We start from the raw sequence: 20,496 nt of genomic DNA on the forward strand, positions 1-20,496 counted from the left end.
TGGGCCGGAACCGGACATTCGGGCCCCATTCTCTATAAAATGGGCGGAGTGGTATCTGTATGGTAGGACTGTGGGGCGGCCAATGGGATCGGCCATACAGTGGGGAGTATTAGCGCAGTAATGTAACCCTATACATAAGGGCGTCACCTATTAAAATAAATTACACTTCCTGTGTGGTTGCCAATAGCGACCGCTACTTCCTTCTCAAAAAACTGCCATTCCATGTCGCGCAGCACTGAAACCAGGAGAAACCATATATGACCTAAAGGGGAGATTCACTTTTATTATGTTATCAAATGGCCTTTTCAGAGCAAGTTTGCAATTGGTCTTCATTTTTTTATAGTTTTTCAATTATTTTCCTTCTTCTTCTGACTCTTTGCAGCTTTCAAATGGGGGTCACTGACCCCGGCAGCCAAACCCTATTGCTCTGTGAGGCTCCAGTTTTATTGTTATTGTTACTTTTTATTCCTTATCTTTCTATTCAGCCCCTCCCCTATTCATATTCCCGTCTCTCTTTCAAACCACTGCCTGGTTACTAGGTTAAACTGGAGCCTAGCAACCAAATAGCAGCTAAAATTCCAAATAAAAAATGAAGACCAATTGCAAATTGTCTCAGAATATCACTCTCTACATTATACTAAAGGTTAATTTGGAGGTGAACAAGCCCTTTAGGTGTCAGTGGAGGGAAAGTGACTGGGGGGTCATTAAATACAACAATGCGCTGCTGCGGGGGCTCCCCAGCCAATGAGAAGGCAGCGCTGTAGCTCAGCTCTATATACACCTATATACATAGGGCATCAAGGGCAAGTTCTCCCCCGCCTTGCCACGTTGGGCAGCCTTCTTGAGCGGGAAGTTGACGATCGGCCTATCAGAGGCCTCGGCCAAATACGTCCCAGCGATACGTTCCATTGGCTGCTTTGTCTATAGTTAGGGTTCGGCCTCTGATTGGCCAGAGAGGTGCATCTGATCAGCTGATTTGCATCAGTTTAGTCTTAACACAAGGGCCCCCAGTGCCAGGGCAGAGCCGAGGGCGGGGTGGGGGTGCAGGTTGGGCGCCCGGCTTGGCACAGAGTCTACGAGGGGGCTGTGCAGGGAAGGGACGGGGGGCGCCCCGGCGCATTGGATGAGGGGGGGTTGGTAGGACGTCGGCCTCTTATTGGGCGAGTCGGGACTGGAGCCGTCAGTGGGGCGCTCGCCCAGATACAGGAGGAGTCGCCCCCCGCCGCCGCCATCTTCTTCCACTTTGAACAGTTCATATTCCGTATGGGGGAGGCGGATCCCCAGAGCCTGGCAGCCCCCCGTCTCCGTAATGTCCTGCTCCTCTCCTACTGCCCAACGTCCGGCCGCCCCGCAGCCCCCCGGCCCCGAGGCGTTCAGCATCTGCACCGCGGCCGGACTCAGCGGCGTCGCCCGCGCCCGGGTCACTCGGAACACCATGTCCGTCCCGCCTGCCACCCGCTCCGAGCGGGGCCCCTGCCTGTAATGGCCGGAGGCAAAGAGGGTGAAGGTGGGCTGCCGGCACAGGGGGTCGGCGTAGTGCTGGTAATACCCCTCCCACGTGTGCCCGTCTCCGTGGAACGTCAAGTAGCGAGTGAGGAACAACACCGCCGGCCGCACCTCACATTGCCCACTCACCCACTGGCCAATCAGGTGCTCCGGGGGATGGGAGGGGCGTGGCATCACTGGGGGGCGGTGCTCATCTGCGCGGTATATTTCCATGCAGGCCGGGCACGGGTGCACATGGTGCTGCCAAGAGAACATGCAAAATAATGAGCCATAGAGACAAAGCAGAGTCACAATGTGGCGGGGCAACTACTGCGCCTCTCCCTTCCTCAGGGCTTACGGGGGGGGGGGGGGGTCAGCTTTGAGTTAACTCTTAGTAAGATATAGAGAGTGATATTCTGAGACAGTTTGCAGTTGGTCTTCATTCTTTATTATTTGTGTTTTTTAGTTATTTCACTTTCAGTTCAGGAGTTTTAACAGCTATCTGGTTGCTAGGGTCCCAGTTACCTGGATGTGGTTTCGATGGGAGACTGGGATATGAATAGGGGAGGGGCTGAATAGAAAGATAAGGAATAAAAAGTAACAATAACAATAAAACTGGAGCCTCACAGAGCAATAGGGTTTGGCTGCCGGGGTCAGTGACCCCCATTTGAAGGTTGAAAAAAGTTCAATTCAAGAACTATAACAAATAAATAATGAAGACCAATTGAAAAGTTGCTTAGAATTGGGCATTGACAAAGTAAAATCAATAAAAAAAACCCACAAATAATAATAAATGAAGACCAATTGCAAATTGTGTCAGAATATCACTCTCTATCACTCTCGCGCCTGGTGAAAAATTCCTCCCATCACTAACTCCAAGGTGAACCCCATTAATCACAGTCGGGCCCCTTCCCGGGGGGAGAATATGCTGCACCCCAAGTCATTTAATAAGAGGATAAATACAATCAGCAAAGCAACAGCCACTAGGGGGCAGCACATACGGTCATACTGTATCAGGGGGCCACTGTGATATATACTGCCGGGGCCACTGTGGTATATACTGCCGGGGCCACTGTGGTATATACTGCTGGGGCCACTGTGGTATATACTGCCGGGGCCACTGTGGTATATACTGCCGGGGCCACTGTGGTATATACTGCCGGGGCCCACTGTGCAAAACTTCTAAAATTGCTGAACTTTACTGAAACATTGTTAATTCGAGCAGTGGGTGGGGCTACAAACCCTGGGGAACCCCTCAGTGGGTGGGGCTACAAACCCTGGGGAACCCCTCAGTGGGTGGGGCTACAAACCCTGGGGAACCCCTCAGTGGGTGGGGCTACAAACCCTGGGGAACCCTCAGTGGGTGGGGCTACAAACCCTGGGGAACCCCTCAGTGGGTGGGGCTACAAACCCTGGGGAACCCCTCAGTGGGTGGGGCTACAAACCCTGGGGAACCCCTCAGTGGGTGGGGCTACAAACCCTGGGAACCCCTCAGTGGGTGGGGCTACAAACCCTGGGGAACCCCTCAGTGGGTGGGGCTACAAACCCTGGGGAACCCCTCAGTGGGTGGGGCTACAAACCCTGGGGGACCCCTCAGTGGGTGGGGCTACAAACCCTGGGGAACCCCTCAGTGGGTGGGGCTACAAACCCTGGGGAACCCCTCAGTGGGTGGGGCTACAAACCCTGGGGAACCCCTCAGTGGGTGGGGCTACAAACCCTGGAGGACCCCTCAGTGGGTGGGGCTACAAACCCTGGGGGACCCCTCAGTGGGTGGGGCTACAAACCCTGGAGGACCCCTCAGTGGGTGGGGCTACAAACCCTGGGGGACCCCACAGTGGGTGGGGCTACAAACCCTGGGGGACCCCTCAGTGGGTGGGGCTACAAACCCTGGAGGACCCCTCAGTGGGTGGGGCTACAAACCCTGGGGGACCCCTCAGTGGGTGGGGCTACAAACCCTGGAGGACCCCTCAGTGGGTGGGGCTACAAACCCTGGGGGATCTCTTAGTGGGTGGGGTTACAAACCCTGGGGAACCCCTCAGTGGGTGGGGCTACAAACCCTGGGGGACCCCTCAGTGGGTGGGGCTACAAACTCTGGAGGACCCCTCAGTGGGTGGGGCTACAAACCCTGGGGGATCCCTTAGTGGGTGGGGCTACAAACCCTGGGGGACCCCTCAGTGGGTGGGGCTACAAATCCTGGGGAACCCCTCAGTGCGTGGGGCTACAAACCCTGGGGAACCCCTCAGTGCGTGGGGCTACAAACCCTGGGGAACCCCTCAGTGCGTGGGGCTACAAACCCTGGGGAACCCCTCAGTGCGTGGGGCTACAAATCCTGGGGAACCCCTCAGTGCGTGGGGCTACAAATCCTGGGGAACCCCTCAGTGGGTGGGCCTACAAACCCTGGGGAACCCCTCAGTGGGTGGGGCTACAAACCCTGGGGAACCCCTCAGTGGGTGGGCCTACAAACCCTGGGCAGAATGTAATGCTCCCCGGCGTCTCATTCAGGGGATACAGTACCGGTACCAATGGGCCAACTCACCAGGGCACTCTGCAGGGGCTGCTGGTAGCCAGTAGGCCGGTAATGGACCCTCTCGGACTCGTCGGTGTGAATGTCCCCCAGGAAGAGCTTCTCCACCAGCGCCCCCTTGTGCTGAGGGTTATACTGTCTCTCCAGCCGCAGGAGGCTCAGTTCGTGCATAGTAAACCCAATGGCGCCGCTGCAGTCCCGGCCCAGCTTGGTACTGACCAACTCGTACACTCGCCCCGGCGCCCAGCTCCGACCCGTATGCACAAACCCAGCGCAGGTTCTGTTCATCTGGGCCCGAACCCGGCTCATCATCTCCTGGCTGTGAAACGACACCCCCACTTTGTGCAACTGGTAATCCGCCTCCATGGCCCCCCGAGTTATCCAGGAGGCCTGGCGCAGCCGCACCTTCCCCTTAATCACCAGCGAGTGCGAGGGGTCCCGGCAATGGGGGTCCCGGTAATAGAACTGCAGGGCCTTGAACAGCCGCTCCGGGTAGAACCTGTAGGATCTGATCAGGAACTGGGGCCCCGGGCGAACCTCACATCTACGGGGGTAAATAGCAACATACAGTCAGTATATAATCTCTATGTACCCCCCCGACACCCCCATATTATATATATACCCCCCCCCGACACCCCCATATCATATATATACCCCCCTGACACCCCATATCATATATATACCCCCCGACACCCCCATATCATATATATACCCCCCACACCCCCATATCATATATATACCCCCCGACACCCCCATATCATATATATACCCCCGACACCCCCATATCATATATATACCCCCGACACCCCCATATCATATATATACCCCCACACCCCCATATCATATATATACCCCCCCGACACCCCCATATCATATATATACCCCCCCGACACCCCCATATCATATATATACCCCCGACACCCCCATATCATATATATACCCCCCGACAACCCCCATATCATATATGTACCCCCGACACCCCCATATCATATATATACCCCCCCACACCCCCCATATCATATATGTACCCCCGACACCCCCATATCATATATGTACCCCGACACCCCCATATCATATATGTACCCCCGACACCCCCATATCATATATGTACCCCCGACACCCCCATATCATATATATACCCCCTGACACCCCCATATCATATATAATTCCCCCCGACACCCCATATCATATATATACCCCCCACACCCCACTATCACTATATAACCCAGTAGATACTTAGGCTAGGATCTAGGTGCGGTGGTGTCGTAGGAGGTACAGTAACCCGGTAGGAACCTCGGAGTGCTCTAGGGAGTGTGGGTCGAAGTAGGTACAATACCTGCTAGGGATGAGTAGAGTAAGCGTGGTGGTGGGTTAAGGGACCCATCCCGAGGTCTTACTCCCCATGAATGACTATACAACCAGTATTGGCCCCGCCGGGTTCAGGGGACCCCAGGTACCGAGTAAGCAAGGTAAGCGTGCAGTGGGTGCGTCCACTGCAGCATCAGGGACACCCCCAGGCAAGGCCCGGGCTGGGTAGGGTATAAATTGTGACCCCCTCTAGGACCATCAAAGGTCAATGTGTGAGCTGATTGGCACAGTAGGCCCATAGAGATTCTCTTAGTGAGCCCCCTATAGCACGTGGGGTGTATACTAGTCTGCTAGCCGCCTAGTCATGCTGAAGGCCTCGCGAGTGCTAGTGTCATCAAGTATAATAGAAATGAGCCCCAAGTGCGGTGGCCCGCAAGTTCTCTTGACGCGCCTAAAGGTTAGTCACTAAGACCAGAAGCCTCCCTCTGGCTACCCCCACTCAAGCCTCTCAAGTATGGCCGGATAGTAGGCTACCCAGAAGGTCACAGTACCCGGCAATAGTTACCTGCGTAGGATTATGCCCCAAGTCGCCTCGAAGGTGCGCCCCAGTAGTCAGGCTCACGAATAGTAGTAGCTCCCCTCTGACAAGGCCCTTCTGAGCTTTTCCCTGGTCTAGTGAGCGTACCAAGGCTACCGTAGAGATGGTGCTCCCATTATCACTAAACAACTGCGACAACTTCCCATATATCCCCAAGGTCTCTAGTGGTACCCCAAGCTGCCTCGTGAGCCCCAACTGCGCCCCAAGTCTCATACCCCAACTGCCGAGTCTCTGAGGTCTCTGAGAAGTGAGGTCTCTGCCGAAGCCCCAACTGAGCCCCAATCTAGGTCTCTGCGCCGCCCGGTAGAAGCCCCCTCTGTCAGCCCCCTCTACCCCAATCTCGATCTGCGGTCGCCCAATAGTTCGCCAAGGTTACCCCCTGAGCCCCAAGGAATTCCGCCAGAGTGAGCCCAAGTCTCTGAGCCCATGCCCCAATGAGCCCCAAGTAGCCCCAATGAGCCCGCGATAGTCTCTGCCCGCCCCGTAGAGTTCCCGCGTGAGTCATACCCCATATGGCCCGTAGCTCTAGGTATATGACCGCCAAGTCGTGCCCGGGCCCCATAGTGCTCTAACCCCCTAAGTCGGACGCCCTAGGTGGTGAGCTCGCCAAGGTAGCGGGCCCCCCAATAGCCCCCTCTACCCCAACTGCGGCCCAATATCATGGTATCCCAAGTAGCCCCAGGTAGCCCCGTAAGCCCTAGTAGCCCCAGGTAGCCAAGTCCTGCGCCCAAGTGTCCTGGAGCCCACAATCTCTGGGAAGGGTAGGTGCGTAAGTCTCGTTGGTCTGCTTCAAGTTCTGGCCCCCAAGTTCTTCTTGGTGAAGGTCTCGTGCGCGCCTGAGCTCTCCTGCGCCTCAGAGTCGTCTGAGAGAGCCGCAGTCTACGTGAATAGTCCAAGTTTCAGAGAGTCTGAGCAAGTCTCTAGTTCTCAATGAAGTTCTCCTGAGTAAGTCTTTGAGGTCTCTGCGAGTCTCTGGAAGTCCTGAGTAAGTCCTGAGCGCCAGTCTCTGGCCCAAGTCTCTAGAGTCTCTGGAGCTAGCATGCGACAAGTCTCTGGAAGGTTACCCCAAGTGAGTCTCTGGCCGCGAAGTCTCTGAGTCTCTCATAAGTCCCTGAGTAAGTTCTCTGTAGGTTGAGCAGTCTCTGCAAGTACCTCCTGAGTACGACTATCTGGGCCCCAGAGTCCGTGCGGAGTCCCTGAGCAAGGTCTCTGCAAGTAAGTCTGTCTGCGTAGTCTCTGGGCCTCATAAGTACTGGTAGTTCTCTGCTCCAAAGTCTGCGTAGAGGTACGTCGACGTGCCTTACTGAGCCATCTGCTGGTTTAGTCTCTTGGCTAGGTAACTGCGTACGAAAGGTGCGTACCAAGTTCTCTGTACGGGTGCAGTGCTCTGGCGTGACCCAAGTAGCCCACAGGGCAAGTCTTGCGGGTGCAAGTCTCTGGCCCCAAGATGCTATCGCGCTCCATGATCTCTCAGCCCCAAGCTACTGCGCCATCGAACAGCCGTCCTGACGCCCAAGCTCTGCGCCCAGCTGCTGCGCCCCTAAGTCCATTCGTAGCGCGCCCAAGGCCCAAGTCTTGCTAGGCCAAGTCGTCTGCGCCCAAGTGCTGCCTGACGCCCAGGGCTGCTGCGGGCCTGGCACCCAGTAGGGGCAGGTAGGGAGAACCCCGGGGTACATAGAGGCATCAGCCCCGCCGAACTGCCCCGTTCCTCACCCGGTAGAAATCCAGTGTCCCTCAATGTTGGGCGGCAGCAGCGCTGTAATGCGGGCTCCATCCTGCAGGTGGCGCAGCTGGTACTGGCACTGGGGCTCCCAGCTCCCCCTGGCGGCTCCGAACTGCTGGTGGGATGGGGCGGGCACTTCCCACAGGTTATTCCCAGAGGCCAGAGCTGCAACAACAGGCAGGGTTAGTGGGGCTCAGAGACTTGGGGCGCAGAGACTTGGGGCGCAGAGGCTTGGGGCGCAGAGGCTTGGGGCGCAGAGACTTGGGGCGCAGGAGACTTGGGGCGCAGAGACTTGGGGCTCAGAGACTTGGGGCGCAGAGACTTGGGGCGCAGAGGCTTGGGGCGCAGAGGCTTGGGGCGCAGAGACTTGAGGCGCAGAGGCTTGGGGCGCAGAGACTTGGGGCGCAGAGCCTTGGGGCGCAGAGACTTGAGGCGCAGAGACTTGGGGCGCAGAGGCTTGGGGCGCAGAGACTTGGGGCGCAGAGGCTTGGGGCGCAGAGACTTGAGGCGCAGAGACTTGGGGCGCAGAGGCTTGGGGCGCAGAGACTTGAGGCGCAGAGACTTGGGGCGCAGAGGCTTGGGGCGCAGAGGCTTGGGGCGCAGAGGCTTGGGGCGCAGAGACTTGAGGCGCAGAGACTTGGGGCGCAGAGACTTGGGGCGCAGAGACTTGGGGCGCAGAGACTTGGGGCGCAGAGACTTGGGGCGCAGAGACTTGGGGCGCAGAGACTTGGGGCGCAGAGACTTGGGGCTCAGAGACTTGGGGCTCAGGGACTTGGGGCGCACGGACTTGGGGCTCAGAGGCTTGGGGCTCAGAGACTTGGGGCTCAGAGACTTGGGGCTCAGGGACTTGGGGCTCAGAGACTTGGGGCGCAGAGACTTGGGGCTCAGGGACTTGGGGCTCAGAGACTTGGGGCGCAGAGACTTGGGGTAGAGACTTGGGGTAGAGACTTGGGGCGCAGAGACTTGGGGCTCAGAGGCTTGGGGTAGAGACTTGGGGCGCAGAGACTTGGGGTAGAGACTTGGGGCGCAGAGACTTGGGGCTCAGAGACTTGGGGCTCAGGGACTTGGGGCGCAGAGACTTGGGGCGCAGAGACTTGGGGCTCAGAGACTTGGGGCTCAGAGACTTGGGGCGCAGAGACTTGGGGTAGAGACTTGGGGCGCAGAGACTTGGGGCTCAGAGGCTTGGGGCTCAGAGACTTGGGGTAGAGACTTGGGGCGCAGAGACTTGGGGTAGAGACTTGGAGCGCAGAGACTTGGGGCTCAGAGACTTGAGGCGCAGAGACTTGAGGCGCAGAGACTTGGGGCGCAGAGACTTGGGGCGCAGAGACTTGAGGCGCAGAGACTTGGGGCGCAGAGACTTGGGGCGCAGAGACTTGGGGCGCAGAGACTTGGGGCGCAGAGACTTGGGGCTCAGGGACTTGGGGCGCACGGACTTGGGGCTCAGAGGCTTGGGGCTCAGAGACTTGGGGCTCAGAGACTTGGGGCTCAGGGACTTGGGGCTCAGAGACTTGGGGCGCAGAGACTTGGGGTAGAGACTTGGGGCGCAGAGACTTGGGGTAGAGACTTGGGGCTCAGGGACTTGGGGCTCAGAGGCTTGGGGCTCAGAGACTTGGGGTAGAGACTTGGGGCGCAGAGACTTGGGGTAGAGACTTGGGGCGCAGAGACTTGGGGCGCAGAGACTTGGGGCGCAGAGACTTGGGGCCCAGAGACTTGGGGCCCAGAGACTTGGGGCCCAGAGACTTGGGGCGCAGAGACTTGGGGCGCAGAGACTTGGGGCGCAGAGGCTTGGGGCTCAGAGACTTGGGGCTCAGGGACTTGGGGCTCAGAGGCTTGGGGCTCAGAGACTTGGGGCTCAGAGACTTGGGGCTCAGAGACTTGGGGCTCAGGGACTTGGGGCTCAGAGACTTGGGGCGCAGAGACTTGGGGCTCAGGGACTTGGGGCTCAGAGACTTGGGGCGCAGAGACTTGGGGTAGAGACTTGGGGCGCAGAGACTTGGGGCTCAGAGGCTTGGGGCTCAGAGACTTGGGGTAGAGACTTGGGGCGCAGAGACTTGGGGTAGAGACTTGGGGCGCAGAGACTTGGGGCTCAGAGACTTGGGGCTCAGAGACTTGGGGCGCAGAGACTTGGGGCTCAGAGACTTGGGGCTCAGAGACTTGGGGCTCAGAGACTTGGGGCGCAGAGACTTGGGGTAGAGACTTGGGGCGCAGAGACTTGGGGCTCAGAGGCTTGGGGCTCAGAGACTTGGGGTAGAGACTTGGGGCGCAGAGACTTGGGGTAGAGACTTGGGGCGCAGAGACTTGGGGCTCAGAGACTTGAGGCGCAGAGACTTGGGGCGCAGAGACTTGAGGCGCAGAGACTTGGGGCGCAGAGACTTGGGGCGCAGAGACTTGGGGCGCAGAGACTTGAGGTGCAGAGACTTGGGGCGCAGAGACTTGGGGCTCAGAGACTTGGGGCGCAGAGACTTGGGGCCCAGGGACTTGGGGCGCACGGACTTGGGGCTCAGAGGCTTGGGGCTCAGAGACTTGGGGCTCAGAGACTTGGGGCTCAGGGACTTGGGGCTCAGAGACTTGGGGCGCAGAGACTTGGGGTAGAGACTTGGGGCGCAGAGACTTGGGGTAGAGACTTGGGGCTCAGGGACTTGGGGCTCAGAGGCTTGGGGCTCAGAGACTTGGGGTAGAGACTTGGGGCGCAGAGACTTGGGGTAGAGACTTGGGGCGCAGAGACTTGGGGCGCAGAGACTTGGGGCGCAGAGACTTGGGGCGCAGAGACTTGGGGCGCAGAGGCTTGAGGCGCAGAGACTTGGGGCGCAGAGGCTTGGGGCGCAGAGACTTGGGGCGCAGAGACTTGGGGCGCAGAGACTTGGGCCCAGAGACTTGGGGCGCAGAGACTTGGGGCGCAGAGACTTGGGGCGCAGAGACTTGGGGCGCAGAGGCTTGGGGCTCAGAGACTTGGGGTAGAGGCTTGGGGCTCAGAGACTTGGGGCGCAGGGACTTGGGGCTCAGAGACTTGGGGCTCAGAGACTTGGGGCTCAGAGACTTGGGGCGCAGAGGCTTGGGGCGCAGAGACTTGAGGCGCAGAGACTTGGGGCTCAGAGACTTGGGGCGCAGAGACTTGGGGCGCAGAGACTTGGGGCGCAGAGACTTGGGGCTCAGAGACTTGGGGCTCAGAGACTTGGGGCTCAGGCTGAACCCCCCAAACACAGTTATATTAGTAGTGCTAAGGGCTCTATGGGCCCCACAGTACTGACCCGGACAGAGCCAATGGGAAACCAATCAGCACCGGCCAATGGGATAAAGGGATAAACAGTGACCTTGATGGAGTTAAACTTATAGGCACCAGGGGGCACTAGGGGGGCATTCACCAGATAATACCCCTCTCAAACCTGTTTCCAGCCCCAGGGGCAAATCACAATGGCCATTTCTTGCCTTGGCCCCAGGTGGGGGTAGATCCGGTGAGTTGGTTCCCCCCGGCGCTGTCAGTACCCCCAGCCCCCCGGCACTTACCTCATTGCCTTAATAAGTACAGCTGTTCCCAGTTATGGGGGGGGCCGTGTCCTGGAAGACCCCTGATTATCATCTGCTCACACTCAGCAGGGAGGGAGAACTGCGGGGGGAGCCCCGGGGCATTCTGGGTAATAACTGCAAGGGGGCTAAGGGATTAACCTCTGGAGTGCCAAGCAGTAATGCGGCCCGCTCGCGTCTCACTGAGTCACATAATACCGGCCAATCACTGGACTAGCACAGTGTTATTAGTAACACTTACCCTTTAATTTAGCGGGGAGGGACTAGAACACTCTGATGCAGGCTTACAGGGGCGGGGCAGGAAGTCTATAACTCAAGCAGTGGGTGGGGCTAGAACACTCTGATGGAAGCTTACAGGGGAGGGGCCGGAAGTCTGTAACTAAAGCAGTGGGTGGGGCTAGGACAATGATGGCTGCTTACAGGGGAGGGGCAGAGAGTCTGTAACTCAAGCAGTGGGTGGGGCTAGGACAATGATGGCTGCTTACAGGGGAGGGGCAGGAAGTCTATAACTCAAGCAGTGGGTGGGGCTAGGACACTGATGGCTGCTTATAGGGGAGGGGCAGAGAGTGTAACTCAAGCAGTGGGTGGGACTAGAACACTCTGATGCAGGCTTACAGGGGCGGGGCAGGAAGTCTATAACTCAAGCAGTGGGTGGAGCTGGGACACTCTGATGGAAGCTTACAGGAGCGGGGCAGGAAGTCTGTAACTCAAGCAGTGGGTGGGACTAGAACACTCTGATGCAGGCTTACAGGGGCGGGGCAGGAAGTCTATAACTCAAGCAGTGGGTGGAGCTGGGACACTCTGATGGAAGCTTACAGGGGCGGGGCAGGAAGTCTATAACTCAAGCAGTGGGTGGAGCTGGGACACTCTGATGGAAGCTTACAGGGGCGGGGCAGGAAGTCTATAACTCAAGCAGTGGGTGGAGCTGGGACATTCTGATGGAAGCTTACAGGAGCGGGGCAGGAAGTCTGTAACTCAAGCAGTGGGTGGGGCTAGAACACCCTGATGGAAGCTTACAGGGGTGGGGCAGAGAGTCTGTAACTCAAGCAGTAGGTGGGGCTAGGACAATGATGGCTGATTACAGGGGCGGGGCAGGAAGTCTATAACTCAAGCAGTGGGTGGAGCTGGGACACTGATGGAAGCTTACAGGAGCGGGGCAGAGAGTCTGTAACTCAAGCAGTAGGTGGGGCTAGGACAATGATGGCTGCTTACAGGGGAGGGGCAGGAAGTCTATAACTCAAGCAGTGGGTGGAGCTAGGACACTGATGGCTGCTTACAGGAGCGGGGCAGAGAGTCTGTAACTCAAGCAGTAGGTGGGGCTAGGACAATGATGGCTGATTACAGGGGCGGGGCAGGAAGTCTATAACTCAAGCAGTGGGTGGAGCTAGGACACTGATGGAAGCTTACAGGAGCGGGGCAGAGAGTCTGTAACTCAAGCAGTAGGTGGGGCTAGGACAATGATGGCTGCTTACAGGGGAGGGGCAGGAAGTCTAAAACTCAAGCAGTGGGTGGGGCTAGAACACTGATGGCTGCTTATAGGGGAGGGGCAGGAAGTCTATAACTCAAGCAGTGGGTGGGGCTAGGACAATGATGGCTGCTTACAGGGGAGGGGCAGGAAGTCTATAACTCAAGCAGTGGGTGGGACTAGGACAATGATGGCTGCTTACAGGGGAGGGGCAGAGAGTCTGTAACTCAAGCAGTGGGTGGGGCTAGGACAATGATGGCTGCTTACAGGGGAGGGGCAGAGAGTCTGTAACTCAAGCAGTGGGTGGGGCTAGCACGCTTGGGGGGGGGGGGGCGGTGGCAGCTTATTACGGGGTTCCCAGCGCCTCTGCGCTCCCTGCAAACGAAATCTGCCCCCCCCCCCCCACTGAAGCCAAAAGGGGGGAAATTCACACCCAGGAATCCACAGAATTAAAGGGGGTTTGTTTGTTCTGCGAGAAGTGTCCGACCCAAACCCAGTGAGGCCTGAGCCCAGCACCTTCCTCAGCACTCCCCCCCCCCCCCCCAGCACCCAGTTCCGCACTGAGCCGAGTGTTTCTGCCTCCCATTCTAATTAATCTGTTCAGTCCGGAGGTTTCCAGCCAGAAATATCTCAGTACAAGTCATGCCTGAAATGCGCCGAATTAACTGCTCCCATCTGGCCCCGGCCGGCCAATCCTAACTGTCAGCTGGCTCCTCCCCCTGGGTGGCACCCACACAGCCTGGCAGTCAGGGAGTCAAGAACTGTCCGTAGTGATCGGCCCAGGGGTCTGTGTAACTGTGACAGAATGCTCTGTTATACAGATAGCTAGAATCTCAGCCATAAAGCAGGGCAGGACTGCTGCTTACAATGGGGGGATCAGATAGGATCTGTGCCACTGTGACAGAATGCTCTGTTATACAGATAGCTAGAATCTCAGCCATAAAGCAGGGCAGGACTGCTGCTTACAATGGGGGGATCAGATAGGATCTGTGCCACTGTGACAGAATGCTCTGTTATACAGATAGCTAGAATCTCAGCCATAAAGCAGGGCAGGACTGCTGCTTACAATGGGGGGGGATCAGATAGGATCTGTGCCACTGTGACAGAATGCTCTGTTATACAGATAGCTAGAATCTCAGCCATAAAGCAGGGCAGGACTGCTGCTTACAATGGGGGGGGGGGGGGATCAGATAGGATCTGTGCCACTGTGACAGAATGCTCTGTTATACAGATAGCTAGAATCTCAGCCATAAAGCAGGGCAGGACTGCTGCTTACAATGGGGGGATCAGATAGGATCTGTGCCACTGTGACAGAATGCTCTGTTATACAGATAGCTAGAATCTCAGCCATAAAGCAGGGCAGGACTGCTGCTTACAATGGGGGGGGGGGGGGGGGGGGGGGATCAGATAGGATCTGTGCCACTGTGACAGAATGCTCTGTTATACAGATAGCTAGAATCTCAGCCATAAAGCAGGGCAGGACTGCTGCTTACAATGGGGGGGGGGGGGGGGGGGGGGATCAGATAGGATCTGTGCCACTGTGACAGAATGCTCTGTTATACAGATAGCTAGAATCTCAGCCATAAAGCAGGGCAGGACTGCTGCTTACAATGGGGGGGATCAGATAGGATCTGTGCCACTGTGACAGAATGCTCTGTTATACAGATAGCTAGAATCTCAGCCATAAAGCAGGGCAGGACTGCTGCTTACAATGGGGGGATCAGATAGGATCTGTGCCACTGTGACAGAATGCTCTGTTATACAGATAGCTAGAATCTCAGCCATAAAGCAGGGCAGGACTGCTGCTTACAATGGGGGGATCAGATAGGATCTGTGCCACTGTGACAGAATGCTCTGTTATACAGATAGCTAGAATCTCAGCCATAAAGCAGGGCAGGACTGCTGCTTACAATGGGGGGGGATAGGATCTGTGCCACTGTGACAGAATGCTCTGTTATACAGATAGCTAGAATCTCAGCCATAAAGCAGGGCAGGACTGCTGCTTACAATGGGGGGGATCAGATAGGATCTGTGCCACTGTGACAGAATGCTCTGTTATACAGATAGCTAGAATCTCAGCCATAAAGCAGGGCAGGACTGCTGCTTACAATGGGGGGGGATAGGATCTGTGCCACTGTGACAGAATGCTCTGTTATACAGATAGCTAGAATCTCAGCCATAAAGCAGGGCAGGACTGCTGCTTACAATGGGGGGGATAGGATCTGTGCCACTGTGACAGAATGCTCTGTTATACAGATAGCTAGAATCTCAGCCATAAAGCAGGGCAGGACTGCTGCTTACAATGGGGGGATCAGATAGGATCTGTGCCACTGTGACAGAATGCTCTGTTATACAGATAGCTAGAATCTCAGCCATAAAGCAGGGCAGGACTGCTGCTTACAATGGGGGGGATCAGATAGGATCTGTGCCACTGTGACAGAATGCTCTGTTATACAGATAGCTAGAATCTCAGCCATAAAGCAGGGATGGGGGGGCAGAAATGGGAGCCGGGGGGGCAGAAATGGGAGCCGGGGGGGGGGGGAGAAGCCAATAACCCTCACACACAGTCTGAACTCACTACAGTAGAACCAAGAGCAGAACCTTTGGCCCAAGCAGTCAGTTGGCAAGTAAAGGGTTAATATCATCTCCCCATAAACATTAACCAGGCGCTGTACCCGTATCTCCAGGTGGCGCTGCCCCGGGGGCAGATAAGGAGCCTGGTAATCAGGCGTGAACCTTGCGCTGTGGGTGGCGCTTTATTAGCGAGGGGCAAAATACAAGTGACGAGGGCAGTGCCCCGTATATCCCGACCTGCTGCTGCACTCAGTAGGCCAGTTCTTGGTAAATACCTGCATAACTATTGGCTGCGTGTCCCACTTACACCCCCAGGTGTTGCTGCTGGATTATACCCCGGTATCCATGTCAGCGCCGCAAGGTGTGAAACTTCACTCACTCACACGCGGGCGCGAGGGGCACCTACCCGCCATCCCTACGTGAGCAGAATTCATACTGCGGTGCCAGAATTCAGCCACCGCATCCCATGATTCCCTGCGGCATAGCCAAGTCACTGAGGGTTCCGTGCCCATATAATGTATTATAAGGGATAATGTACCCCCTACTGTAACTGATAAGGATATTAGCAGTCACTGAGGGGTTCTGTGCCCCCCATATAAAGGCACAAGGCTGCAGGCTGAGTTATACAGGGAACTCTGAGTATCACTCATGTATTATAAGGGATAATGTACCCCCTACTGTAAATGATAAGGATATTAGCAGTCACTGAGGGGTTCTGTGCCCCCCATATAAAGGCACAAGGCTGCAGGCTGAGTTATACAGGGAACTCTGAGTATCACTCATGTATTATAAGGGATAATGTACCCCCTACTGTAAATGATAAGGATATTAGCAGTCACTGAGGGGTTCTGTGCCCCCCATATAAAGGCACAAGGCTGCAGGCTGAGTTATACAGGGAACTCTGAGTATCACTCATGTATTATAAGGGATAATGTACCCCCTACTGTAAATGATAAGGATATTAGCAGTCACTGAGGGGTTCTGTGCCCCCCATATAAAGGCACAAGGCTGCAGGCTGAGTTATACAGGGAACTCTGAGTATCACTCATGTATTATAAGGGATAATGTACCCCCTACTGTAAATGATAAGGATATTAGCAGTCACTGAGGGGTTCTGTGCCCCCCATATAAAGGCACAAGGCTACAGGCTGAGTTATACAGGGAACTCTGAGTATCACTCATGTATTATAAGGGATAATGTACCCCCTACTGTAAATGATAAGGATATTAGCAGTCACTGAAGGGTTCTGTGCCCCCCATATAAAGGCACAAGGCTGCAGGCTGAGTTATACAGGGAACTCTGAGTATCACTCATGTATTATAAGGGATACTGTACCCCCTACTGTAAATGATAAGGATATTAGCAGTCACTGAGGGTTCTGTGCCCCCCATATAAAGGCACAAGGCTGCAGGCTGAGTTATACAGGGAACTCTGAGTATCACTCATGTATTATAAGGGATACTGTACCCCCTACTGTAAATGATAAGGATATTAGCAGTCACTGAGGGGTTCTGTGCCCCCCATATAAAGGCACAAGGCTGCAGGCTGAGTTATACAGGGAACTCTGAGTATCACTCATGTATTATAAGGGATAATGTACCCCCTACTGTAAATGATAAGGATATTAGCAGTCACTGAGGGGTTCTGTGCCCCCCATATAAAGGCACAAGGCTGCAGGCTGAGTTATACAGGGAACTCTGAGTATCACTCATGTATTATAAGGGATAATGTACCCCCTACTGTAAATGATAAGGATATTAGCAGTCACTGAGGGGTTCTGTGCCCATATAAAGGCACAAGGCTGCAGGCTGAGTTATACAGGGAACTCTGAGTATCACTCATGTATTATAAGGGATAATGTACCCCCTACTGTAAATGATAAGGATATTAGCAGTCACTGAGGGGTTCTGTGCCCATATAAAGGCACAAGGCTGCAGGCTGAGTTATACAGGGAACTCTGAGTATCACTCATGTATTATAAGGGATAATGTACCCCCTACTGTAAATGATAAGGATATTAGCAGTCACTGAGGGGTTCTGTGCCCCCCATATAAAGGCACAAGGCTGCAGGCTGAGTTATACAGGGAACTCTGAGTATCACTCATGTATTATAAGGGATAATGTACCCCCTACTGTAAATGATAAGGATATTAGCAGTCACTGAGGGGTTCTGTGCCCCCCATATAAAGGCACAAGGCTGCTGGCTGAGTTATACAGGGAACTCTGAGTATCACTCATGTATTATAAGGGATAATGTACCCCCTACTGTAAATGATAAGGATATTAGCAGTCACTGAGGGGTTCTGTGCCCATATAAAGGCACAAGGCTGCAGGCTGAGTTATACAGGGAACTCTGAGTATCACTCATGTATTATAAGGGATAATGTACCCCCTACTGTAAATGATAAGGATATTAGCAGTCACTGAGGGGTTCTGTGCCCCCCATATAAAGGCACAAGGCTGCAGGCTGAGTTATACAGGGAACTCTGAGTATCACTCATGTATTATAAGGGATAATGTACCCCCTACTGTAAATGATAAGGATATTAGCAGTCACTGAGGGGTTCTCTGCCCCCCATATAAAGGCACAAGGCTGCAGGCTGAGTTATACAGGGAACTCTGAGTATCACTCATGTATTATAAGGGATAATGTACCCCCTACTGTAAATGATAAGGATATTAGCAGTCACTGAGGGGTTCTGTGCCCCCCATATAAAGGCACAAGGCTGCAGGCTGAGTTATACAGGGAACTCCGAGTATCACTCATGTATTATAAGGGATAATGTACCCCCTACTGTAAATGATAAGGATATTAGCAGTCACTGAGGGGTTCTGTGCCCCCCATATAAAGGCACAAGGCTGCAGGCTGAGTTATACAGGGAACTCTGAGTATCACTCATGTATTATAAGGGATAATGTACCCCCTACTGTAAATGATAAGGATATTAGCAGTCACTGAGGGGTTCTGTGCCCCCCATATAAAGGCACAAGGCTGCAGGCTGAGTTATACAGGGAACTCTGAGTATCACTCATGTATTATAAGGGATAATGTACCCCCTACTGTAAATGATAAGGATGCAGGGCTTGGGGTTACAGTAGGTTTTGTTGCCCCAGCTCAGGAGAGTAATTGCAGGAAGGCAAATAACTGCCCCCAGGGGTGGAAAGTTGATATATAAACTAATGGGTTTGTGTTTAAAGGGGAACTTCATCCAATAAAATGTACATTTCAGATATTCCATAAAACATCATGAAAATTCTTATGATTAAAACAATTAAAAAAATGGCTTTTGGCTTAAATGTAAGATTTCCCATAAGGTGTAAGTGACTGTACTGCTGGTTCCGACTCCTGATACCGACCTGCTACATTGTTTCAACAGTCAGAAGCTCAGCCAGAGACGCAGAGACACCGCTTGTTTGGTGGAGTTTCCCTTTAACCCCTTCCAAGTTAATTCTGTTTTTTAGGAAGGGGGGGGGGGGGTGCAGTTAACCCTTGTGGTGCCATAGAGAAAGCAGAGCTGCACATCAGGAACACACGTGTACAGAGCCCCGACATGGGAAGCAAGGAAATAACTCCAGCCTCCATGCTTCCTTGTGCCAGTGACCCTAGCAACCACATAAGTGAACCTAGCAACCAGGTTAGTGTTGACATGCCAGGAAGAGGACAGCAGAACATAAGTGAAACATCCCATAAAGCAATACCCGCCTGGCACACTGCAATGCCCATGGGTCCAACATCCCTTGACACAAGACGGAACCGGCCCAAAACCACTAAAAGTCACTAGTTTGGCCAGTTGGCCGGCACAGATATTCTTCCCAGGCATCCCGGGGAAAGCAAAGCTGCCAGTTACAGTCAGGGCACCGGTGCCAGGGGGGAGGCTGGTGAGCCAAGTGGCACAGACAGGGTACAGGGTGGGCACAGTCTTCTGGCTTCTCTGTGCCCCCTGGTACCCCCAGAGTCTCCTGTATCCGACCAATGAAATAACGTGACCTGGAACCTAAGTGGGCTGAGCCCAAATGCCAGCGGCTCTGCAGGTGCTGCCCTGTGTGTTCCCCTGGGGGTACAGTGGGTGGCACTTGGTTGGAGCTCAATGAGGCAGGGGCACCTACCTAAGTAGAGTCCCAGGAAGGGTACAGGGGGTGGCACTCAGGGGGTACAGTGGGTGGCAGTCAGGGGGACAGTGGGTGGAACTTAGGGGGGTACAGTTGGAGGCTCTCAGGGGGTACAGTGAGTGGCACTCGGGTACAGTGGGTGGCACTTAGGGGGGTACATTGAGTGGCACTCAGGGGATACAGTGGGTGGCACTCAGGGGGTACAGTGGGTGGCACTCGGGGTACAGTGGGTGGCACTTAGGGGGGTACAGTGGGAGGCACTTGGGGGGTACAGTGGGTGGCACTCAGAGGGGTACAGTGGGAGGCACTCAGGGGGTACAGTGGGTGGCACTTAGGGGGGTACAGTGGGTGGCACTTAGGGGGGTACAGTGGGTGGCACTTAGGGGGGTACAGTGGGTGGCACTCAGGGGGGTACAGTGGGTGGCACTCAGGGGGGGGCCCAATGAGAGAGAGGCAGGGGCACCTACCTAAGAAGAGTCCCAGGAAGGAGTAGGTTCCAGCCATGAGTGAAGGCTCGGGAGGAGGAGGAGGGGAGCTGGGATATCCCGGAGGCCTGGGGGGGGCTCTGTGCGGCAGGATCAGCCCCAGATGTGCAGCAGGTACCGGGGCCCCAGGGCTGTGGGAGCAGCAGATGTGGGAGAGAAGCAGCCAATGAGCCGAGTCCCATGTAATGCAGCTGCTATAGCCCTGAGCTGGGGGCGGAGCCTCACTGCCCTGAGCTGGGGGGGCGGAGCCTCACTCATGCACCTCCACTTAGCCCTGTGCTCATTCATCTGTGGCACACTCAGCCCCGCCCCCCTGCACACTCAGCCCCGCCCCCCTGCACACTCAGCCCCGCCCCCCTGCACACCCAGCCCCTCCCCTTGCACACTCCCAGCTACACACTCACTCATACACTCACACTCTCAGCTACACACTCACTCATACACTCACACTCCCAGCTACACACTCACTCATACACTCACACTCCCAGCTACACACTCACTCATACACTCACACTCCCAGCTACACACTCACTCATACACTCACACTCCCAGCTACACACTCACTCATACACTCACACTCCCAGCTACACACTCACTCATACACTCACACTCCCAGCTACACACTCACTCATACACTCACACTCCCAGCTACACACTCACTCATACACTCACACTCCCAGCTACACACTCGCTCATACACT

The 20,496-nt window shown here is 55.2% G+C and overlaps 1 protein-coding gene across 1 annotated transcript; it reads right to left on the bottom strand.

The window, feature by feature from the left end:
• Positions 1 to 612: 612 nt before the first annotated feature.
• On the bottom strand, positions 613 to 20,014 carry apcdd1l (adenomatosis polyposis coli down-regulated 1-like). Its single transcript, XM_031894649.1, has 4 exons — positions 19,778 to 20,014; positions 7,629 to 7,803; positions 4,022 to 4,553; positions 613 to 1,746 (listed from the first exon to the last, which is right to left on the bottom strand). Exons 1-4 carry the CDS (start codon positions 19,812 to 19,814, stop codon positions 982 to 984), a joined length of 1,509 nt encoding a protein of 502 aa, XP_031750509.1. The 5' UTR covers positions 19,815 to 20,014; the 3' UTR covers positions 613 to 981.
• Between the last annotated feature and the right edge of the window lie 482 nt (positions 20,015 to 20,496).

Source organism: Xenopus tropicalis, chromosome 10 (genome assembly GCF_000004195.4).
Source record: "Xenopus tropicalis strain Nigerian chromosome 10, UCB_Xtro_10.0, whole genome shotgun sequence".
Classification (NCBI taxonomy): Eukaryota; Metazoa; Chordata; class Amphibia; order Anura; family Pipidae; genus Xenopus; species Xenopus tropicalis.